Source organism: Eleginops maclovinus, chromosome 5 (assembly GCF_036324505.1).
Source record: "Eleginops maclovinus isolate JMC-PN-2008 ecotype Puerto Natales chromosome 5, JC_Emac_rtc_rv5, whole genome shotgun sequence".
In the NCBI taxonomy this organism is placed as follows: Eukaryota; Metazoa; Chordata; class Actinopteri; order Perciformes; family Eleginopidae; genus Eleginops; species Eleginops maclovinus.
In genome coordinates, this window is record NC_086353.1 from 14913588 (window position 1) to 14939869 (window position 26282).

The window sequence follows — 26282 nt, forward strand, 5'->3', positions numbered from 1 at the left end:
AAAAAACAAACAAAATAGTCCATAAAGGTAGCTTTTTGTCTGGGCTGTTCAGATCACATATCAGACTTTCTTAAAATGCAATTTTTTAATGCGATCAAAACATTTTGTCATCTTCTGTCTATAGTGCATATCTTCCTATTCACAAGGAAAAGACAGAAATGTTCCCAACCTCTACATCCTGTGTGTACCCACATTTTCAGCCACAAGTGTTAACAGTAGCTCTAATTTCAAAGATTTCAGCATTAGAAATAATGAGACACCCTCTTTGTTTATGGGTGTGTGCTTCTTAATTTATTGTAGCGTCTTTGTATGTATGTAGGGAGTTGATGAACCAAAGTGGGTGTCTGCGGGGAGGAGGTGTGTGGAGGACTGGCGGATTGTATTCCAGTCAGCCACATATTAGTGGACCTGTCAATTAGTAAACAGTGACTTAAACTCATTTCCATTCTGAGTTAGTAAGTGTAGAGAGAACTCCTGAGTGCATTAGAGTCACTCGCAATTTCGGTCCACTTTGTCTCTCAGGCGAGGGCGGGTGGGGGTATGAAAGAAAGGTAGCAGAGGGAGCAATTAAACAGCAATCTGCAATCAAAATGACTCACAAAGCTATTCCTTCATTTCAGAACATGTTGCATCCTCACCATACTAGGAAACAAAAGGCTGTTTGATTGGCTGTTATATTGTTTTCCAATATATTTTGCAACATTGGGTAAAATATTGTACAAATTAGGTTTTTATTAAAATCGTGTACCATGTTCATGTCACTAATTATGATATCACACACGATACAATACTGCGTAAGGTTTCTAATCATTAAGGAAAAATATATATAATGTACTGTTCTGAAAATGAGTTATCCAACAATCAAAAACTGCCTTTTTATCTGAACAACTTCAAGTGTAAAGTAGGCATTACAACCATTTTCATGGTGAACATGCTCAGGCATCTATTACCTTTGTTCTAGTTATTTTACACTTTTCTTGTTTAATATGCTGCGAGGTCTGGCATGCCTTTTGATGTAGCTTGCACGCCCGCCGGGCATTCTTCCTGAGGCAAAACGTACTTTACTGCTTAATAGGGATTGATTTTCAAAGGTGTGGTTTATAGCCATACACAGCTGCCTGATATCCCCTGTAGACGTGACATTCACACAACCTTGACATCTAATGTTACCCAATGTGCTGGACCTTAACCTGTTCCTGTCACCTCGGGTCCATGCATTATAAACACAGACGTCACCGCTGGGAGCTGACAGCTCCTGACTTAAACAAATAGAAGAACTCCTGCGAGTGCAGGCCTGTAATTGTACTGCCTGCATATTGTATTCCCCTGTTACATGTTCTGCTCCATCGATGTTGACAGACTGATGTATTTATTGAGTGTGTGAATGCATGTCGGTGCTCATGTGAGTGCACAAGCCATGGAGGGGCAGCAAAGAGAGATTCTGAGGTTTTGGTGCATTTAAAAGAGATAAAACATAGCCCTTTAGCATATAGATGTAGCCCTCAACAACTCCAACACTGCAACAAGTAAGCAACTACATGACATACCTTTAATGGAACAAAGTGCTTCTGTGTCACATCACATAACTTGACTGATTGCTTCTTCTTCCTTTTTTTAAATACTTTTTGAATGCACTACCTGCTTGTTCCTCGGGCAAATCTGTTGAGCCCAGCCCCTGCTGACACTGGCTCTATCAGAAGTTATTGAGAGTTAGTTACTGGAAGGTAGATTTGAGTGCCGGCGCTGCCTGAAAATGGTATGGTTTATGAGGGCACTGACCATCCTGACTATTACCAGGAGAGTCTACTTCTGGCTCAGTTTTCGTACTCTTTGGCAAAGCCACTCAAGTGTTATATCCAGAACGATGAAAGATATAGAAACATTGGGGGGAAAGTAATCCGTCAAAAATGACATAGAAATAATAGGTAAGTAGAGGAAATTCATGAGATTGCATGGAGATAAACTTATTATCTGAATTGTGCAAAGACAGTGCTAAATAAAAATGACGACAGGGTTAAGATGTTGTTTAATATATTACCATCATCAGTGTTTCCCGAGGATGGATTTGAGGTTCAACCCCTGTATAAAAAAAAGGGAAAAAAATGAGACGGTCAGATCTATTTTCAGTTACTCAGCTCCATTTAGGTGATTTAGATAGCATACATGAAATGCCCATCTCTCCAACTGCAGTGGAAACCTTCATCAAATTAGAATTGAAGTGATTATCCAGGGCAGAGCAAAAGGACAAAATCGATAGTTCTTTGTTCGAGGCTAAAATGAAGAATGAACATTCAGCAGGGATCTCTCTCTTTCTTGCACCCTTTCTTTCTTCCTTTCTCTCTCTCACAAAGACATGCACACACACACACACACACACACACACACACACACACACACACACACACACACACACACACACACACACACACACACACACACACACGTCTTTGAATTGTATATTATGTTCCAACATCCTTGACCGTATCAGCATTAGGCTTGCGTGATGCACTCGCAAACCTCCCATCTTGGTTTTTCCCTCCTCTCTACGAAAAAAAAACAGAAAAAGACCTCAAAGGAGAGGCACTTCCTTAGATAATTGCAATTAGTAGTTTTGGCTGGATGTTGCAGCTTTGGCCCTGGCCCAGCTCTCTGTGGGGGGAGGGGGATAAGAGGGAGTGGAAGTGGGCCTGTTGGGCATGTTGCCAGCCTCCAGAAAGCCCTCTGCCCCTTTTGCCTCAAATAGGCCCAGTGAAGCCTTACATTGGCCGCAGGGCCTGAGATGAACAAGAGAAAGGAAACTGCAGTATAAAAGACAGAGAGGGGACTCACTTTCTGCTGGTCAAGTATAGCAATTATACTGTAATTGGAAAAGAGCTAAATGGAGAAAAAAAAGTGCTGCACCTTTGTCCTCCTTCTTGAAAGCCTGCTGCTTTATGGAAACCTGGCAAATGAAACATAAATGTGTTGTTATTCAATGCGGGTGTCAACCAACAAACCTTCACCAAGTTATTTTGGAACAAAATTACATAGCAAGAATATTATAGCAAATAGTTTAGATACATTTAGAGGAGATCAGATCCAACAGAATAGTATATACGTGTTATGTCAGTCAAAAAACAGGATGCTTCCTCCATTTGGACTCTTAAGTAAAAGGAAACTGAATTGTAAACAATAATGGCTTTATTTGACCACCCTTATCTTTACTGGGGTATTTTGTAGAAACTGCAAAACATTCATTTCAAATTGACTTTGCAAAGACGAAGAGACGTTTGCCGATATGGCTCAACATAATTAAGTTTCCCGGAAATGCTCTGTATAGTTTACTGTAATGTTAAACAGTGAATGAATGCCGGTAACTTGAATTATGCTGGAATTATCCTTATAATTGCTCTTTGTACTGTATGTTTTTCAAACCTTCTACAAGCAGACGCTCATGTGGAACACACTCTCAATCACACTCTGTCTCTCTCTTAAACACACACACACACACACACACACACCTTTAACACATACACACACTGTTTCACATAAAGGACTGCAATCCATCAATGTGCTCATTGCTGTCATGAGTAAAGAGACAGAGCTCTAAGCAAGAGTCCTCTAACACAAATTTGATTTACCTCAATTTTCTTCAAACGGTGACATGTGAGCCGTAGAAGTGCTAATACAGACTGGCACCTTGTGTGTCTATTTAGTTCAGTTTTAAAGCCAGAGATCATGCTTCAATCTGATTTACCTACCCATGGTATTGGATTATATAGGGTTTGAAGTTTTCAAAATGAACTGTGAAATACAGTGACGCAGTGGAAAAAATGTGATGGCTTCACATGACATTACAGCTGTGTGTGTGTGTGTGTGTGTGTGTGTGTGTGTGTGTGTGTGTGTGTGTGTGTGTGTGTGTGTGTGTGTGTGTGTGTGTGTGTGTGTGTGTGTGTGTGTGTGTGTGTGTGTGTGTGTGTGTGTGTGTGTGTGTGTGTGCGTGCGCGCGTGCGTGCGTGCGTGCGTTTCTGTCAAAAAGGAGTTTAAATTGTTATATTGTAAGCTTTGTTTAACTTATTCAAACAGTTACGGCTAACCAAATAGTCAAAATGACATGCTGTATAAAGATGCTCAATCACCAAATCCTGAAATGCTATTATTCAAATACAGTTTGTTAAAAAAGGTAAAGAACTGGGCTGATTCAAAAACGTTCACTTTCTAAGATGTTAGAGCAACTCCTCCTGAGGTACTACTATAATAAAGACCATTAGAAACACTCTCCTACAAATAGGTCAGCTTGTAAACATGTTATCAAGAAACCATACCTTGATAGAAGGACAGACATAAAGCAAAGTAAAGGTTGTACCTTACATAAAGCATTTGGAACCTTAATTATGCGATAAAGCACCTCTTTGCACCACCAAGCCTCATAATGATTACGGCATGCTAGTCATGCATCACAGGCATGCTGGAAATGTCAACCCGATGAGCTAGGCTCTCTGTACATATTGTGAGAACCTGGCCAGTTTGGCTCTGAATGAATCCAATTACCTTGCTGCAACTGAGCGCTTTATTCCAACCTGTGCTATGTCCCCTGCACTTTGTCATAAACATTCTTGATATACATCCGCTTTGTAGTTAGCCTATGTTATTGCAATAATTTAGTGCCATTGTACCTTCCTGTTCTGTAAAAAAAAAAGCATTATATGCATTATAGGTTTCACTGACAACCATGCAGAACAATAAATAAATTACCACCTGTGTGGTACAGTAGACTGGCTATAGACCGGTGTTTGCTTCCTGTAAAATCTGGTTTCTAAGAGGAATGTTTACATTACCTTTCCTTTCCAGATACCAAAAATGCATTGGCATCCATGTTGTTTTTGTTTATACAGGAGGTATGTAACTATACATACACATATGTTTATTTCATAAAATATTATATCTATGTCAGACCTTTTTGCTGCTATGTTTGTACCCTCTCTCCATACCATCTGTGAAGAGATTTCATCTTAATGGATTTTGTTGCAAATAATGGGACACAAACCCAAAATGCAGCTGTAAAAATGCATTAAAAATGTAGCTAAAGTTAATATGAAGCTTCAGCTGTCAAAAGCTGACATCTACCAAGGTCTTTTGAGTGGAAAATTCTATTTCTGTGTCCTCTGTGTTTCCTTGCCGAGCTACTTAGAATGGATAGTAGCACAAAGACAAAATGTTGAAGTACAGACAAACTTTAAGAGACATCCACTTCATTTCAAACTTCAGTGGGGAGTCTGCAAGTGTGCAAACAGGAAAGCTTCAGAAAAACAGTTTGTGCTTATAAACTTTAGGTGAAAAGCACTTGGTTATAATCACTTTGTGGTTGTTGTTTTGCTTTCTTTATTCAGGTGGCTAACCTTGCCTGCTCCATCTCCAACAATGAAGAGGGTGTGAAGTTGGTTCGAATGGCTGCCACCCAAATTGACAGCCTATGTCCACAGGTGAGGATTTAAAAAACATTTTCATCCAACAAAACAACACTCTTCACACAAACAATTGTCAAAATATATAAAATCTTCTATTGAAACAGCTATAAATGACAGTTGGCAGAATGTGAGGAAGAGCTATGAGTAATCTGTAGGTGGACTTTGTAGCACTGTTCTAAGGATGCCAGCAAAGGAGGATGTTAAAATCGATCCATTGTTTCCAAGGTTAACGGTAGGCCTTATTCATGTGGGACCCAAAGAGTTATAGAGAAGAGAGAGAAGGAGGGAAAAGAGGAAGAAGAAAGAAAAGAAGAAAGCAGAGAAGACAGGCAGAATATAAGATTCAGGCCCTAATGTGCAGGCCCGCCGTGCACACCTGCTGAGACCCACTTACTTAGTAAACTTTGGGAGGAACTGTCTCCTGACACCTCTTGGCAATGCTCAACACAGACAGATTAAAAAACATAACAGACACAGACTTAGTGGCTGGGGAAGGAGATGAACAAAGAGGGGGTGGAACAAAGAGAAATATTTCCATCTGCTCTGAGTAAAGTTAACCCTGGTCGCTTATCTTCACACAGAACACACACACACACACACACACACACACACACACACACACACACACACACACACACACACACACACACACACACACACACACACAAACAACCACAGCGGCTGCCTTAACCCAGATCACAGTGTCTCTTCTCCAACATCAGATTAACTTAACTAAAGTTATATCTGAAAACCAGGTAGAACAGGAAGAACATATGAATGCCATTAAATGACCACAGAAGTCTGCTTTACTTATATAAACATGATTAATGCTGCCAGTACTAAAAGAAAGTCTGTTTATTTGAGTCAAGCTGTTTATATTATATGATAAAACAGAATATAGGAACTCAATTTGCCTCTTTATGATCTTAAAATCAAGTGACACATTCATCTGTTTTGGCTCCAAGCCAAATGTTATATCTTACATAGATCAGACTCTTGAAGTCGAGATCCATTTTGGAAAAGATAACCTTGTTCTCTTCAAACTGTAAGACATTTTTCATCTTTTAGTACATCAATAGACTTTTTGCACGACACACATTTGAGGTATCTTTTAAAATATTATATGTAAATGGCAATGTGTTTTACAGGATAAATCTGTGGATATTCTGTATTTGTGCTGTTGTAAACAAGTCTTACAAAAAGACCAACCAGCAATCAAATCCTTTAAAAGAGTATTGCCTGTAAAGCCAAAGTCAGATAAAGCTCATTCTTTTGTCATACAGACCTCTCTTTTTTTTCTACTTTGAAGGGTGTAGTTTTGCTGAGTAATTCTGACATTTCTTACCCTGCTGTCCAAAATGCTCATTAAAACAATTCAATGAATGCAGAAGTATTCCCAAAAATATTCAATATGAACTCCTATTTGAGAAACTTAAAAAAAAAATCAGTGTCAAGCTGTTTTAAAGATAATCTTTTATATTTATTTAATGAACTTTGTAAACCTTGTTTAATAATGTTGGCCCTTCCTTGGTCCCAGGTTATCAACGCTGCCCTTACTCTGGCTGCCCGCCCCGGAAGCAAGGTGGCCCAGGACAACATGGACGTTTTCAAGGACCAGTGGGAGAAACAGGTGCGCATCCTGACCGAGGCTGTGGATGACATCACCTCTGTGGATGACTTCCTCTCTGTTTCAGGTATGAGGAAAAATACAAAAAGTTGTTTCCATCGAATGGCTAATCGATTGAAACAACCCACTCACAGTGACAGTTTTGTGCAGTGACTGGTAGCTTTGAATAACAAGTTGAAGGGATTTCTCTGTGGGAGCTTGATGTGAAAAACAAAATCACAGTTTGGATAATAACAAATTAGGAAAAGCACACAGAACAAAACTACTGAGCAAATATCATACAAGTCAGGAAGAAAAACAACCTGAAACCAAACAGCGCGTTGTTTTTCTTGAGCTGTGAATTAATCTATTGTATATGTTTGATCAACATTTAGGGAGAAAAATGAATCATCACATCAACTCTTTTTTTCAGCAATGTACAATATTCATCTTTTTTATTTTTATATATGACTAAGTTCTGGAGAAAAGGAGAGTCAAAGAAACCACACAGTATTTCTTTCAACCAGAGAGAGCCTTGGGTTCCTCGAATTCTATTCACTGTTGTTCTTCTGTACCTCTCTCAAGAGAACCATATCCTTGAGGATGTCAACAAATGCGTAATTGCTCTGCAAGAGGGAGACGTGGACACTCTTGACCGAACTGCTGGGGCCATCCGGGGCCGAGCTGCTCGTGTGGTCCACATCATTAACGCTGAGATGGAAAACTACGAACCTGGGGTCTACACTGAGCGTGTCCTGGAGTCCATCAAGCTGCTGTCTGAGACTGGTTAGTGCACTGTACACAAAGCTGCTGTGGCAGAAGAAGTCGCAGTTTAATGTATTGCAGTGTATTGTGAAGATTAATTCAGTATCTCTCACCCTTGTACTGTGCTTTCATCAAACATTCTGCTACAACCCTTTTGGCAAGTTAAGCTGCTTTCATGAGGAGCAGTGCAACACACACACACACACACACACACACACACACACACACACACACACACACACACACACACACACACACACACAAACACAAACACACGCTGGCACTTACATTAGCTTCCCAGTGTGGTCAGTGACTTACAAACGCACCATAATTGCCTGGATGCCTGGTGCCCTGCAGTTTGGATCAGTGTCTTGGTTTAACACAAACCTTTGACACCACCTGCTCACTCTTCTGCCGCGTTTCCCTCTCATCCATTTTGTATCTGTTATTTTTTTTATTTGTCACTGTGTGGCTTGTGTATCTCGACACATTCCGGGAGACCTGAGTTTATCCCTGTGGCAGACCCGACTCAGGGCCATCACGTGTCTCAGTCCCACCTGAAATGCAGATTGGCTCACCGCTGAATGTGAGTGAATGCTTTTTCCCAGTACATAGGGTCTGAGGAAGCACAACAGCAGTCAAGAGAAAACTTTTTGAGTTGTGTTTAGTGCTGTGAAATTTGTTATGTTATGTGGCTTTAGCCTCCGGATTAATTCTCTGAATATGTATAGCTATGGATTTTTAAGTAGTCTACAAGAGTGCTTGGTCCATAAATATGATGTGCTTTTATTCAGTGAGAAAAAAAAGTTTATGCTTCATTATACTTTCAGAAAATAAGGTTGTTGACCACATTAAAGGTTCCCTGTGGAGAGACTGACCTCTAAGAGTACTACAGAGCCTTTTTATGAGTGGGTGCCCATCTTGTTTGTCTAGTTCACGTGTTTGCAAGGAATTCAGCGCATTCCTGCTAATGGCGTTACACTGTTCTACTGATTTAAAGGTGGCGATAACATGCCGAGATATCTTGCAATGTGCCAGCAAAAGCAGGGAATCTAAAAGCTAGTAAACATAGCTGTAAACAATGCAGGATATAAATACTGTATGCTCTCAACACATTTATTTTAATCTTACTGATACACACAAGGCATTCTGGTAAGTAACAGTGAATGTAAACAGCACATATTCTCTGTTTACAAGATAACTCCACAGGGAGCTTTAAGCTTCTAACTTATGGAATCATTAAATCAAATCACTTACTGTATTAATCCTGTAGCTAAACAATGCCAAACTTTGTCACAAAGTGCTGGAGGGACTTTGTTACACTATTCAAGGTTGTAAAGCTTCCGCCTTCATTACTGGCGTTTATTGTAGTAATATTTTAAAGCTGAGTAAGCAGAATGCAAGGCTGTGGCTATCTCCTGTAAGCAGTACGCACTGTTGGAGAGACCTTGTACATAACAAATTAAAAAAGTCTCAGTAGATGAGATGTATTTGTTGCAGTTTGCAAGCACTGGTTATGTGTTATACATTGTGTTAAACATTGTAACAAACAGGTGGTTTCTTAAATTAAGAAGTCAGTGTTTTTTGCGAAAAACGCAACCTTGTTTAAGGTATGATGTTAGAGAAGAAAAAATAATTGAGTGTCTTCATTTTGCTGAGGAACATTTTGTATCCATTAAAAAGCTCTTGAATCTCTTAAAGTATACACTTTCATGCCTTTCAAAAATGCAACATTATGAAAGGTGTTCAAAAAAAAACAAACGATGGAAGGAAAGATGTCATTTTGAAATTATCTGTCCACAAGAATCAAATCAGACCTCAATCCCTCTTTGACAATAGTCCCCGCTCCTCATTCCGTCTTTTCTCCATTCCCGCCCATCCATCCCTCCCCTGGTATCTATCTCTCCCATTAAAGCCCATTTAGCAGGGCGCTGTATCTATTGTTTTGTTCTTTACTTTCATCTGCCTGGATAATTGAGGGACACATTCTCTCTCTCACACACACACACACACACACACACACTTTGCTGGCTGATAAGTCGCAAACAGCATTAGGGGAATCATGTGTGTCACGTGTAAGCCAGTCTCCTGGCACTCGACTCCATAATAATGGACTACACACAGTGCCAGTTTTATGGTACCTTAAGCACATTCTGTTCTATTATTACATAATTTATTTCAATTGATTGGGGTTATTAATTGATGATATTCTGTTGCAATATCTCATGGACACTTAAGGTCAATTTCGTTTCACCATAACCATGTCACACACGTAGAATATATAATCATGCTGCTATGGAGTATGGAGCCAGTTTCCAGAGTCAGCAGAAACCCAGAAACATTATGTCAGCATTACTGAGAACAGCGCACAGAGAACTGTTGATGAGGTGGCGCCATATTGATTGCCCACTGATTTTTCTTTATCATGTACTTGCTTTCTAAAGACTTGACATAATATAATGGCTCAACAATGTGTGGCCTTCTACATTAATGCTTTACACTAAAGGGAAAACCGGTTCATTATCAGACCCTTGATACACAACAATGTGGCTAACATAATACAACCATTTATATTAACAAAGACAGAAAGCACCATCTATCTGAATAAGATTTTCAAATATTAAAACTCTACAAAGCATTTATATTTAATGAGACTCTGTACCTACCTTTACTCAACTACATTTCTGACATTATTTGTTTACTTGTGATGACTGTTGTTATTTAACCAAATTAGGTTTTTCCTTAAAAACTCCGTCTATAATAATATTATTGACCGTTGAAGGTGAAAACACAAAAAGACAGTCTTTTGTATGTCTAACAGTTAATGAGCATGATGATGATGAGGATAAATTCATTTTCCCTGAGATAAAAAATAACTCACAGTACCTCTCATGCAAAAGAAAAACAGAAACTAGTTGAAACGACATTTTTCAATTAGACTTGCAGTTTCAGTCTAATCTTCACTGCCTTTAGCGGTGGTGACTGGAAGGTCACAAGTTCAAGTGCTACTGAGATGTCCCTGAGCAAGGCACCGTTCCCTACACTGCTCCCAGGCGCCGTATATAATGGCAGCCCACTGCTCCTAACACTAGGTTGGGTGAAATGCAGGATGTCAATTTATGATTAAGGGTATATTCTTCTTTAGGACTAGAAAAGTGATAAATGCCACAGTTTTAAAAGTGTAGACATTCTAAATTGCTTCATTTATAAACTCAAATTGTGTTATATGTTTATTTTATGGTGAAAGGAATGAAGCACCTTCCACGGGAAGTACAGAGTTCACATTGTTCTCAGAACCAAGGACAAACTGCATATGTCCAAAAGAAAAAACAGTGGTGTTGTCTTTGCTATATAATATTTCAAAGGCAAACTCTACTGTCTATCATTTGTTCTTGGAGGATTCTGCAGCTACAGATTTATTTGCCTGTGCATTTTGACATCATACACACAGTTGCAGGTCTAAACTGATGCTACTATGTTGTTCTCCTAGGTGGCTCACCGTGTCATTTTGGCAACTTTTAGTAAAGTCTGCTTTGCCAAGATTACAGCGAGGCATTGTTGATTGTGCTGCATGTTTTGCTCAAATAAAACTGCAGTAGGACTGTAACCTACTTAGGCCAGGCATAAAATGGACCGGACGGTGGATACATCTAAAAACTAGCTGTTTTTAAGGATGGCTGGTGTGATGTCTGACTTAATCTCAGGTTAAAAGCTAAGAGGATTAAGAAGATGCAGGAAATGGCCAAGAGTCAGTGACTGCATGGCCTTAGAGAGGACTCATGTCTTAAACTTTAACAAGGCCTTGCGTCCTTTCGATTGTGGGTGCTAATTGAGATGTTAAGGCGGGGAACAGGCAACTGTGTGAGACCAGCATTTCATTGGCTCCATATTTCTCATTGATGAAGGGCTGTTGTGTTTCCCCTTCCTGTTCCCCATTTAGTGGTGGTAGTTGTGTTTTTTTAGGGGCTACCATGCACATCTGATCTGGACCATAAAGCGCTTATTGATCCTTGTGAACTTTTGCCTACCTCTCCCCTCAGTTCTCACTGGTCTGATGTCTATGGATTTAAACACAGTCAAGGAGAAATCTATAGCTAGGGGAAGGATGATTAAGTGTTGCTGAACAAAGAAAAAGGATATAGGACCACACACTTTTTAGAGGGTACTGAGTCCAATTAACTAGACTCTACCAGAAAATCAATAGCTGTCACCAAGAATTTCACTAAGCGATTTGAACAGGGATTTTAGTAGAATTCATTGATGTGGTGCCCTTTCCTCCTTTTCTCAGTAGTGTATGTGGTAAACATTTATCCTGTGCATGTTTGACTTTGTGTGTAAGTGTGTTTTTATGTGTCTGGCTGTGTTTGTTTGAGTTGACTGTTTGTGTTTTTATTTGATTGCCCCTGTGTTTATGCCCGCGGCCACTCGACCAATTGCAGCCACTCTCTCTGACAGCTGCCACATCAACACGGGACACTTATCACAACCACCTGCCCTTTGACCTCGTCTCAATTTGCCCATCCCTCTTCCTCATATTGAGTGTGGTCAGATTTACAGCCAGGCCAAATGCAGGCAACCAAGGCACACAACTCTTGGGTGTAAAGCTGAGCCATAGATTCCTGACAGACAGTCCACACATGGGCCCGGGATTGAAGTGTGTCCTTGAGATTGAGAAAAATCAATAGCCTAATGGGAAAGTGGTTATGGCTTCGCTCGCTTTTCCCCTCTCCCTCCTTCTTCTCTGGGACACTTTTCTGCCCACTAACTCCCTGTGTTTAAACTAATCTTCTCCTCAGAAAAGGGACACATTTTAAGCTTGATCATTAATGTTATGCCTGGAGAGGGTAGATTAAAAAATGGATATATGGCCTGAGTCAGTGTGCCATTTAGGGAGGCTGGGTGCCGTCTCTCCTTGTTATTACATTGGGGCACAGTAAATGAGATTTAGCCAGGGTTTTGCAGTGAGTAATACCACACATGCACACACTGCCACTGACATGACGTGCTTGTAAATCAGTGGATCAAGTGCACTAAAAAGAAAGTACATCAGAGACTGAGGGGAAAGAAGTAAAGACACTTCACACTGTCGTCTTTGAAAGTAATAGCCTTGAGGACCAGCATTGAGCCTGGAACGACTAAAAGCAACCAACCATAAATATTAAGCATTTGTGTTATCTTTCATGAGAACACCTTGTTTGTGACATCAATGAGTCTATTTGCACTTAAGGGGACTGACTGGGTAAATGTGTATCGATTGTAATATGATGGGAAAAGAGGTTTTACCCAGAATGGGAAGCAGATGGCCAACTCATAGGTTGCGAGGAGAGGAGAAAATACCTTAATCTGTGTGTAAATAGAGGTGGGAGTTACAGTAGGAGAGAGTGCTGATGAGAAAATTGCTATGAGAGGAGCGGTGCAGCATGATGAGGTATGTGAAACATTTAACCAAGGTGAGAGTGTAGGAGAGGAGAACAGTAATCAGATTTAAAGCAGGAGCACTGAAGTGTTAATCTCATAACTTTCAAAGCTCCCTCAGACACCTACATCAACAACTTAAAAGATAAATGTAACATCATTTTCCATGTTTTACAAGTGTTGTATATGCATTGTACTATTTGATGTGACCTATTATTATTCATAAAGTGACAAGATGTTTAGGTCTACATGTTATACCAATTTTAAAATAAATTCTAATGCATAGTTCTTAATAAGAATGCAGCCGTAAACTGTACATAGGCCTATATTACAATATCTTTGACTATATAAGAGAGTCATACTTGTATTTTTACAATTACATTTTTTACGAAGCCACCACTAATCACGTTTTTCTTTATTTGGCCTCTGCATTCCTACTCTAATAAAATAGAGTAAAACAAGATTCAAGCTAACAGTATTATATAGGCAACAATTTGTTCCGATATATGTTGCTTACCTACTTGTTGTTGTCGCCAATATAGGAAGAGCGATGGGTGCTATTCCGCTGCAAGATGAATGTTTTTCCAACTCAAAGACGTTTAGTGTGCTCCTGGAAAGACATAAGGCGCCCCCGCAATGCAACAGCAGCAAGCAACGCGCTGTTTTTTCAAAACAATTACAAAAACCGGCCCCGGGCTTTTAATAAGTACTCATTCTAACCGTAATATATGACATGAAATATTATGTTTTCTAGCTAGTTGCTGACGTTATCTATCTTCTTACTGCTGGGCAGGTATTGTGCAAGGTGGTTACCAAAGTTTTTTAGCTGAAATAAATAACGTTTAGCAGCTGCAAGCCATGCAACAGAAACAATGGGCTTAAAGACACCAAAACGCTCTAGAACTGAATAGAGCAAAGTTAGTTGGTTATATGAGCTTAAAATACAAATATGTTCTATATGCAGTATATGTAATATGTATAAAATAAGCACCAAAAAAAATCTAAGAAATGCGAATGATTGCTCCAATAGAGCTGTCATCATGCAAAATGTACATTTATGCTTTAAAAACAGTACAGTTTGTGGTGTTTGGAGCTTGTTAAACACCTTGCTGGGGCACACCATATCTGCTGGGAGGTTTTTAAGTATTCATCGTACTTCCACAACCTCTCCCTTTAACTATGCTTAAGCCTAGGAGGGGGAAAAAAATCCATTTCTACATGGTCACATTTAATTCCCTTCATCATTTTTCAACTGGAATGAGTGAAATTGCTCCTTACCATCAGCAACTTTACTCATTAAGAGCTTGGAGAACATTTAAATATTTCTATTTAAATCGCCTTCCCAGCAATTCCCAAAAGCCTATTTTACGCTTCTGCGGTAAGTGGATTAAAATGAATTAAAAATGAAAAGAAAAAGGGAGAGACTTTTTGTAGTGCCTTTCATGTTTGGTGAAATATAGCTTATGTTTTGTATCAGACAAATAAATATACTGCAGATACACCTTTAGTGCAAGCTGGCTAATTGATTTAGTTCACTCTGCATGTCAGAGAGGAGGGAAGTGTGCAGAATGATAATACAATCACACAGTTGGCTTTCTGTTGGAGGCTCATCAGCCAAGCTGTCATTCTTTATTTGTCTTTTCCTCTGTTTCTTTCTTACTGTCTGTCTGTCCTTTTTAGACATATCTTGTTCTGTCAAAAGGGGTTGTTTTAAATCAGTCCAAATATCTACCCTCCAGAAAACCACTTTCTATGAGTACATATTTGCTGCAGATTAGTCAATGTAGCCAGATATATTTTTCTTACATACCAAAATAACTAAGATTTTGTCTTTCTTCATCCTTTCTCAGGCACTTTTCTTTGTAAAACAGTATTTAATGTATATTTATTGTTGATCCATAATTATTATCTTTAAAGTTGTGTATGTGAAGCACCATAGCAGGTAATGGTGGGGTTGTAGGCATCTGTGTTGTTTGAAGCTCCCATAGATTGTACAATATATGATTACCAACCTTTTGCGGATCCTATCTGTCTGTCAAGGTAAACCATAGCTTTTGTTATGATAATTTGCAACAGCCCAGAGTCCATAGAAAAACACATTATTAAACTCTGCATTCAATTATTGTGACTCAACAGGAGACTACGTCAAAAGGTAGCCTACTAAATATTCAAACTTTCAGTCCGTATTCGTGAATATTTAATAATGTCTATTCACATTCAGTGGAATTCATTTGAACACACAAAGAGAATAAAGCTCTTCCATCGGGTCTGGCCAATTGATACTGACAACAAAACCAACCATTTTTACGGTCAATAGGGACTTTTCTTTTGTTGCGTTGCTTTTGTTGGACTCAAAAGACTTTGATGAATCTGTTTCCCTTCATTGTTATTTGACAGGCTGAGCTTGCAAGTTAGCGTCCTTGTACATCTTCTCAAAAGTACACACATACACACACACACACACACACACACACACACACACACACACACACATATACAGATACTGCCACATGCCACATGCCACACGCCACACGCCACACGCCACAAGCACATCTTCTTGTTTGGTAAGCCGAGGTGAAATAGCTCACGGCGTGCGATGTGTGGACGGCATATTGTCGCATGCAAAGATGTGTAGCTTGACATCTTGCCTTCTTCTGAAGTAAGCCGAGGCCGACACAGGAGGAGACCCTGCTTCTGTAAGATTTGAGATCAAAAGGTTATTGGCCTCAACTAAACACATTAGTTATTGTGCTTTCACCATGCATGCCATTTAGTTCCTTTCTAATGTATACGTGTGCACTCATTCTGAAAGATCACTACATATGTAATACACCTGAATCTCATATCTTGCTTTTGTTCTCTCTTTTTATCTACCCTCCTTACCTATTTCTCCCTCCAGTCATGCCTCGTTTTGCTGAACAAGTGGAGGTTGCTATCGAGGCACTGAGTACAAACCCTCCACAGGCCTTTGAGGAGAATGAGTTTATTGATGCATCCCGTTTGGTCTACGACGGCGTCCGGGACATCAGGAAAGCTGTCCTCATGATAAGGGTATGTCCCACACCTCTATAAGGAAAACACTCACTGAAATATTCTGAAATGGTCTAAGTGTTCAGGAAATTTTCAAGTCAGCAATGAATGTCTTTGGCAATGCTGACCCAGACCAAATGCAGTACATGATGTATGCCTTCCTCCATAAATTCAAGACAATTTATTGGTTATTTTGTGAACACTCTGTCAGTAAGACTCTATTAAGCATATTTGTTATACATTTAAAGTCAATTTTTGCTATTACAATCACTTCAATGTTTGTTTGTTTTTTACCAGCCAATTAATACTTTAAAATTACAAGATGGAATCCAAAGCAGTTCATTCTAAAAAAATAATTAATACAATATGCTGAGTCATTGTATTCATCCCCATGACTCATAAAACATATTTGTCACACAAAAACACGTTTCCAGTAGCTGCCTCCTTTTTCAAATTGTAGCTACACATGTGTACATTAGTGGTAGAACAGCATGTGCTGTCATAGATGATGCTGGATGTTCTTGTTAAAAAAATATACCTGCACCAATGCTGACAATTGATATCTGAAACTTGACTGAATCCCCATTTGAGATGTCTCACTTCTCACGAGACTTGTTTGTAAAGCTGGTAGAACATTTTACAGCATGTAGTTACAAATAGAGATGCATAAAAGCATGACACTAGCAGCTTCCACTGCCTCACATATCCACTCTGATGTTACAGTATCTGCATTTTTCACCCGAACTGGCCCTTCTCTCTTTACCATGTAATTCATTTATTCAACTTTATGCAGGCTGGAAGGTTTCCCAGTGCAGCTCTGGAAAAAATCTAATTATGGAAAATAATTTGATGTTGGTAAATAATGTAAAACAGGCAGCTTTGAACTGCCCGGGACCAGCTGGCTTCATAATCCCATCCAACTTCAATTACTTTCTGAGGAAACAACTCGGAAGATCCTTGCTTTCTCTGTTGTCTAACTCCGTCATATACTGTAGATAGCAAATGTTGGTGCCACATGTAATAGTTTATTGTGCACACATTCTTAGGCCTTTTTGTTATTTTTCTTCCACTTAAGCCGAGTAATGGCTCTTCTGGAATTTTTACAGCACAGATCTTACGAGCAGTCCATGGATTAAGAAACCAATTCTCCACAGTGTGTTAAAATTAAGGCTGGTCTTGAGAAGAGTGTAAAGTTATAATAAAAGTTTTGTCCTGGCCTTTATGTGCTTGCACACACACAAACAAACACACACACAAGAGTGTGGAGGAGTAGCACGTACTGGCAAAAATGGAATGTGTTAAATTGAACAGTGGTTGGAGACCGGAAACTCTAATATAACCAGTGTTTACACTTTGTCCTATTTCCCGAAAACTAAGACTTAAAGCCTTTCTCAAGCAAGAAGTACAAAGTTTACTCGAAATTGAAAGTAGTAGCATTGAATAACAAAAAATTGAGAGTCTCCATTAATGGGGGCATGGTTTTTAACGTAATTTGAGACAATGAACTACAATCTGTTTTTGATCACAATAACATTAATTGTATCCTCTGTTTTGATGATCACAAGGTTAAAAGCAGAAATATTTAAAAGAAAGCAATTAACTAAGTTACTTCTTTTGCAGAACAAACTTCTTTCTTTTTTTTACTTGAGCCCCATGTACAGTACCTGCACATGCACTGTGCCATCTGGTGGCCCCATTGAACTGAATGACCAGTCTCTGCAGCTGGTTCACCTCTGGTAATACTTCCCTGGATTTAATGATCCAGCTAAATAGGTTTGATTTAGCTATGTAAAATGTATTTTTTTCTGTTGGGAATACTGAGAAGTAAATGCATCACAATTACCAGCATATGCCAGTTTACAGTACATTTATTTTATTATTACCAAAGACTTTGGTCTACTAGCATTTAAATTGTTTAGTAGTAGCCCTGCTCTATTGCCAGTCTGAGCATGTAATACGTTAATTATATCTCTGATACAATAATCCATCATAGAGAGGCAACGTTCCCGCTGCCTGTAAATAGGAGAACTCGCAGTGCTCTTCACAAGGATAACCGTGACAGCTCTGTGAACGCTGGGATTTCTAAAATGTCAGCATCATGTAGGAATGATGAGTTTACACATGTGTGCGTTTTGATCTCATATTCTCCTCGGCAGCAGGTAAGGCATCCATCATGTGTTACCGTGGTGATGTATCCCAGTTAAGAGTGAGCCGGCTTCATGAGATCCACATGCCTGTGCTGAGGTTAGCTGGTTTACCCACTAATCTTCATTAGAGAGTCAGCGGCAGAGAAAAGGTTATTTATGATTTACTTTCTTAATTTAAGCCGATGCAAAAAAATCTAAGTCGATAACATTACATTTTTCCCAAAATGGCTAATGCTCCCAATAGTATTCCCAGTTATTTAGCGTGGCAGAGTTATGATGTTTGTTTTTCTTCATTGCATGGCACCTCCAGAGAAATCAATGGACTTGTATAACTGGACTTAAAAAGAATTGCCCCACAGCACTGTGAATGATACTTGAAGACATAAAATAAACATGAGATCACTGTGTAAGGTAAGCTGTGCAGATAAAAGCAATATACTATATGACATTCTATGCAGAATCTTTAAGAAAGATTCCTGCTACGAGTTTTCTTTAAAAAAAAATCTTTGCAGTCGGGGATCTTGAAAGCAATAACACCAGCCTTGAAATACCATCCGTAAAATATAGTCTAATGCTTGAGTCATAGCTTCACAAACCAATTTAAATATTGTCAAGGTTGTTAGTAATGAATCAAACTATTTATTAGCTGATATTTTGTGGCAGCTGACATAAGCCAGGTGACAAAATAAAGAAAAGTATACCTCAAGTTACCAACCTTCACATTTCCCCTAAAACTAACATGGAGTGGTTTTTATGCCCTCAAGCATCACACATGCATGCACACACGCACACTAACACCCACTACTCACAATCAGCACATATACTTTCTAGGTCCCCTTTCCAAACAATTCACGTCAGCACTGGGTAAATATGACGTCTCAATTTTCATCAATACATCTCCCACATCAGATTCTTCTTTACTTCTCTCCTGCAAGGGCCTCTTGGGTATTTATGTGTCTTTTGTTTTTGCTCTCTTTAAATCAGCCAAGCTTAGGCTTTGTGCAGTCGTGCAATCAAGAACACGTCAAACAATGGGTGATTCTTGGCAACCAGGCATGGCGCGGATGTTGCATACAGTAGCTTCCATGATGGGTAAAAATTTCCCCTTGGCCGTAATATCCATTGGCAGCATCTCTCTCTCCAGCATCTCTTTAGTGTAAAAAATAAAGTTACCCCCTCAAATTCACTCACTTTGGTTCCATACACTTTAACCAGAGCTACTTAGCCAGGTTCTGTGCTAATTTGTCCAGATAGCTACCTCTAAATGTAAAGGTTTAAGTGTATGTGTCCCTGTTTAACTCTTGTCTAACTGGGAATAATTGTTGCTATCTACTTTTCAACAATCCAATTAGTGCTGTTAATTTGAAATTACTATAATTCCACATTTTGGAATTATAAAAAAAAAAGTCAGCCATTTATTTATTTAATAATGGCAACAGGTGTGTTAATCGGATTAAGACTATTCCCCTTTTTCATTGTGTGACATTTCTCTTTGTCAAATGCTGAATTTGGTTTCATCTAAAATTCTCAATGTGGCAATGTGTATTGAACGACAACACAGACATAAATGTTGGATTTCACTCTAAATTCCCACACTATGGGACATGAGTCTAATCTGCTCTTTTCAACTGTCAATTTAGGAGTTGTAAGTTTTTTATTTTCTTCTTCCAAGTTCTCCCTCTCTGACTGTTTGCCCGACTTTGTCTTTGTGTTTCCTACAGACACCAGAGGAGCTTGAAGATGACTCTGACTTTGAACAGGAGGACTATGATACTCGCAGCAGGACTAGTGTCCAGACTGAAGATGACCAGCTCATTGCCGGACAGAGTGCTCGGGTAAGTGGATGTTCATCTCCCCACTATGCATCGAACTTCCTGAGTGTGCCTCAGTTATGGAACTTAACATGTAAAAAAAGATAAAGCGAACATGCATTGGTTTGCGTAAAGACTGGGCAACAAGCCTTAATTCATTGTATACTGTACATTTCTGTAGTGCAATAGAGTCAGTCGATAGCTGCGAGTTGAACTGCATCCCACCTCAACACCCACCCATGTTGCCTGACCATACTGAAATCGATTCTTCCGACTAGTTCCGCTTAAATAGCATGAAAGTCCATTTTCTGTAAATAATCCTAACAAGCAGGATTATTTTAAATAAACAGCGTTCGGGGGTGGCAGGTGTAAAATTGCAATCATAAACAAAGATGTAATTACCAAATTTGGTTTAGATGCCAGAAAAAAACAAAGCACTATAGTACTGTGCCAAGGCTTCAGACGCGATCACCAGAGCCTGGGCTTTGTTGCACATTAGCAATTTTTCACTTGGGCCCAGCTTAAAGAACATTAAGAGGGTATCATTGCTCGCTCCCCTCCAGCAACACAGAGGCTCTATTGGTGTGTTGCATGTTGAATGGATTGTGGATGGCAGGAAGGAGTATGACTTGGCCCGATGCCTCTCCCCATGGTGCAGGCCTGTATTATACTGCCTGAATCTCTACAAAGTCTGCACAGACAGGGGGGTAATGCACAAAGTAGTGAGAAATAAATAAAACCAAAATAGCAGCTTGTTGTGTTTGAATCTATATACTGTAGAGGTATATTCCTTATTGGAAAGTTTGTTGATCGTACTTTAAATTAAAAAATACCAATTAAGATGCTAAGGAACTGAAAACATGCAGCCCTTTATAATTAAGGTTATCTTGTAATACTGTACATTAAACTAACACAATGCAGAAGTTGCTAAAAAGTGGTCACTGTTTCACCCAAATGGCATAATGATTAATGCTTAATCATACCAAACGGGCCCGTCAATTACATGAATGTTTGTATCTGACTCGTTTTCTGATGTTTTTATTAGGTTAAGGCAGTTGAACATTTTAGGGAAAGACCATGTCACTGGTTAAAATATTGTGCATGAATAAACATTTTACACACATGCTTAACGTTAAAGAAACATTATAATAAATACTCTAATATATATCAGAATGCCATTTACAAATGATTTGATTGTGCAGTTCGTATTAATACAAAATAGACTGTGTTTGGCTTTCTTTGATTACACAATGTGGCTGTTAAACTAAGAGCCATCTCATATAAGTTTTTTAAAAAATCCAAAACCCATCCATAAACAAAAGAACAGATCCATCTTTTGGGAGTACAATAGCTTCTCAAGGAGAGCTGTGGGGTTCCTGGGTGTGAAGTGCTTTGAGTTGGTTGTATGTATACTCCCACTACGGGTCCCGCTGCGTAAAGTTACAGGGCCATCTGAGCTTAGATGTACCAGCACTGCCACACAAGGGAGCTTCACAGCACCAAACTGTTTTTCTGGCACTCAGCTCTGCTTTGAGTGGGCAGCTCCTCTTGGTAACAGTTTGAAGTAGAGAAGTCACAGCATGTCCCTTTATCACAACTTGTCGCTGTAATAAGTGATATAAGGTGGATTAAAGGGTGACGTGATTTAATGTAATTATTGTTCATGTAATCTTAATAAGGTGGCTATGCGCTTAAGCTTGCATAAGATAAATGCTAGAAAATGTGTTGTATTGTGTTATCAAACGTGATTGGGACATATATTCTGCATTATCGTGTACACCATTCTTTACATCTGGCATACTGACAAAGCCTCTCACACAGCTAATTGATATTGCCTGTTTTCCACTTATAGACACTGTTATGCCCTCAGAGACAAAACATTTACACACGCAGAAGGCAAGCACATCCATAAAAGATGTGTTTGCAGTTAACCACTGGTGATCTGCCCAGTCGGCATCAGCCTGTCGTGTCAGGATAAAGCTTGCTGTCCTCCCACGGTCATGCCAAGTGCACACTGGTGCTCTGTGTTTCTATTCAAACAGACAAGAAGAAGTGTAATCCATTCTCTCCATAGGAGCTGACATGAGCACACTGAGGTTTACAGTCATGATCCCTCCAGGCCCCTCCAGTGAGCGGGTATCACACACAGGACACAGGCGTAACATCTCTCCTTCTCAGTTACTCGATCTCACTGTCTCACTCTTGCTCACTGTAGAAAGAAATCAAATCAAGTCCAGGGCACTCCCAGGAGCCTTTGTTCCCAGAGCTGCCTAGTGTGGTGCTCTGCTTGTCACTTCTATTATACCTATGTGTAAAGCTAACTTATTTGAGCAAACATGCATAATGAGAAGGCAGAAAAACACACAGGGGAGGGAGGCCTGTACATAGTGTGTCATTCTATTAGAAAACGCAGACGCATAGTCTACTCCTGGAGCACACCACGGATAATGCACAGACTCACACACATACACTCAACATCTGTTAACACAGTGATTGGATAACACTGTTGATAGGTCATCCATAAAATTGAACTCTGAGTGTCTGGGCAGTTTATTTCAAATGAAACAAATTAAAGTCATTTCAAGACGCCGTGCGTTGTGAAGAAACCCGGAAAGCGCTCTAATCCCCGCAGACGTAGCCGAGTCGCAGAGTGTATTGGCAGAGCATTCCCTCGGCCGGATTTGCCACTATGTTAAGCTCCCAAGGCCCGCTCCTTGTTGTTATCAGTAAAGTAGGGGAAGGGATTTTGGGATAAGTGAATTCTAGAGAGCAGGGAAAGAGGGGGGGGGCTTCACTGAGTGCCTTCCTGCTCCCGTGACGTCGCAATTGGCTCATGTTTACCCCTGTGCTGCAGCTTTCCTCTGTTTTCACAACCCCTCTGTCTCTCTCTCTTCCTCCCTGATGCTCTCTCTCTCTTCTGTCACACCATTTTCGGAGTGAATTTGAATACGAACCAGATCTCTCCCTCACTCTCTCGCCAACCTCCTTTCATCCCCAATTTAAGAAAAGGAATTTCCAATCCAAATTGTAGAGTTTCAAGAGACTGTTTGGTTTCTTTTAGCTGTTCAAGAAAGCAGTTGGTCTTAGTTTAAAGCATCAATTATGTGCAGTATACAGAGGGAAAACCTTAAGATTGCCGGAAAGCCTCGATTTGCCCATTTACATTCCTCATCTAACTCCTCACAAATACATTTTGCAAAACCACAACTGTACTTATTCTCAATTCCGTACCCATTGTTTTGACACCCGGGTCATGCTGGTCGGGGTAATTATAGAAATAAGTTAATAATTGATGCCTCAACGGTTGGGTGCAGCAATGAAATGAGCAGCAAAGAACTGCTTCCGACTGTCCTCGAGTTTCAGGGTCATAACGATGTGCCCGGTTGCATGGTGCACTGACCTGTGTCATGATTGATTAGGCAGCAATTACTGTACAGCTCTGCCTACATCATGTTTTAGGCTACATCGAACATGAGCAGGTAATATGCAAACCATACCCAAGAGAGGTACTGGCTGCCCAGAGCCAAAACCAAATGTATATAAAAAAAGAGTTTATATTTATATATTAGTTTTCATTAGTGATATTTAGGACAAACTTAAAAAATCAGGAGAACTTTAAAAGTATGTTTTCATTATAAAAACCCATTAGTGCCAATTAACCCAAGCCAAAAAAAGTAGGGATCATACCGATTAGACATTTAAATGATGGAGGAGTGTTTGCCTTGTAGATGAGGAGACTTAAAGTAGTTGTTGGTCATATATTTAATAAATAGTGTTTCCAAGAGCTGCAGAGCTACTGCTGTGTGGGACCCATAATTCATAGTGACACCTGCAAAGTGAATAGTTTGCCCCGTTGGAATCAGTGGCCTGTTTTAAATTGTTTATTCCTTATTGCGCAGTGTGAATATATATTAACTTTGTATTTGTTTTAAACTTGAGCAGTGTTTTCCCCCCACACGCGCTTAAATGGGATTTGCTGCCTCGCTGTTGTTTGTGTGTCTTGGCACCAGCAGCAGAGGAAATCTACACTGGGCTTGAGTGGGCTGGGTTTGCTTGTTTGTTTAGGCCGTTTGGATTCTTTAAAGCTAACCGCCATCAAAGCTTTGCGCCCCTCGCCTGCAAAGTGATCAGTAGGCCAAAGCTCATTGAAACAGCTGTTGGCCTCCGATGAGAAACTTGTGCTTCTCTATTTCTGTCTGTTATTTCAAATCTCTTTCATTGCAGGCCCCCCTCCTGTTTCACATTATTTTATTTTCTAAGAATTTCAGAAGGACAAGTCATCTATATTTTTTGTTTTCAATTTCCTCCTGACACATCGAGCAGGGGACATGAGTTAAGTGACGCACTTCCTCAATGAGCTCACCCTGCACCCCCACACCAGCTTGGCTGTGAGAGAAAGGGATGATTGAAGAGGGAAAAGGGGGACAAGGGCGATTATTTCATTGAGAGAATAGCAATTCTTGGAGGACAGTCAATAATAGATGAGGTTAAAAAACAATGGTGACTTTTATTTTTTTATTGTACTCGTTTTCTCTCTCTGCCTCTCGAGTCAATAGAATCGACCTAATGGAAACCAGGTTACTCTTCCTTCCATCTCACCTCCCTGACATAATGTTGAACAAATGCATTATTCATTCTCTGGTCTAAGAAGCGAGGTAATTATACATTTATCTCCCAAATAATACTTGGTCCTCACTGTGCCTGTGACCTTGCCTCAAGATTTATGCCATTTTGGACCTGCCCCCAAAGGCCAATGAGGGAAAAATGAAGGCAAAAATGGATTTGCTCTTTATGGATATAAGATGTCAAAGGGTTTGAAAAGGTCCAATCATTAAATGTAAAGTTTAGAACTTTATTTTTAAGTGTTATAAAGGGGCAGGGATAGTCTGACTCCAGACTTAGTGTTCAAATTTTGTAGGGCGGATTAAAAGGTAGATCAAACTGAAAAAATAGAACAAATGGTGCTACAGCTCTCCTCTTTATATTCTTTGCTTTATTATTTTCCTCCTTAACTAATCCCTCTTCTTATTCCCCCTTTCCTAATTTCCCTATCATTCCTTCCACCCCAACCTTATCTCCCCCCTTTACCTAAATTCTTCTCCTCTGGCATTTCCCTCCACCTGAGCCATTCTTCCAATTTATTCTGCTCAAATTGACTCCCAAACAACCCTATTCTCCTAGTCTAATGCTTTTACTTCTTCCACGCTCCTATGTTGCCTGCAGGCTATCATGGCACAGCTTCCCCAGGAGGAGAAGGCTAAGATTGCTGAGCAGGTGGAGAGCTTCCGTCAGGAGAAGTGCAAGCTAGATGCAGAAGTGGCCAAGTGGGATGACAACGGCAATGATATCATTGTGCTGGCCAAGCAGATGTGTATGATCATGATGGAGATGACAGACTTCACCAGGTAAATATTACACTTAAAGGCAGTTAAAACAAGCTGTGAACACAATAGTTATGCATTATCAAAATGTTACTTCATAGGGATAATTTGTTAGATAACTTTATTTTACATACAGCAAATAGACAAACTCTATAAGGCTTTACTATGTTCACTAGCTAACTGCTAACGTTGTTCTTCTGCTGTTTGGTGCTGGTTAGGGACAGACTATGACTAGGTAGTGTTTAGAGGGTATCACTACAAACAGCTGCTTGCTATGTCTTAAAGAGATTGAACAGAGGACTGAGAGTGCAGAACATTTCTGTACAGCTGAGGGTGGAGGTCATGTCTCACTTGATAATTCTCTAGAGGATCATCATTATGAACAAACCCTTGATAGTTTATATGAAAATATTGGAGCAGCAAGTAAATAAAGTGCCAGAAAGTGGGATTGCTGAGGAAATATCTTGCCTTTGCAATACAGCGCCGCAAACTGATTTATGAAAGGCAAAGTGACCCATCTAACCTTTGTTTTGCTCAGACTACAAAGCAATGCTTTGATTCAAAGATATACTGTAATAGATAATCTATTTACATTTAGAATCTTGTTACTAAAAGCCAGCAACTTTCCTCTCAATCGCCACCATCTGTGCTCAACATATCAGCAAAATCCCTAATGCCAA

At 39.7% G+C, this 26282-nt stretch overlaps 1 protein-coding gene across 1 annotated transcript in view; it reads left to right on the forward strand.

Annotated features, from left to right (window-relative positions):
* Window positions 1-26282, forward strand: part of ctnna2 (catenin (cadherin-associated protein), alpha 2) — a 256736-nt gene that overhangs the window by 219809 nt on the left and 10645 nt on the right. The window contains exons 10-15 of the mRNA XM_063882786.1: window positions 5370-5462; window positions 6985-7141; window positions 7639-7839; window positions 16133-16284; window positions 20132-20245; window positions 25445-25626. Of these exons, the coding sequence (XP_063738856.1) occupies window positions 5370-5462; window positions 6985-7141; window positions 7639-7839; window positions 16133-16284; window positions 20132-20245; window positions 25445-25626 (899 nt within the window). The remainder of the gene's footprint in view (window positions 1-5369; window positions 5463-6984; window positions 7142-7638; window positions 7840-16132; window positions 16285-20131; window positions 20246-25444; window positions 25627-26282) is intronic.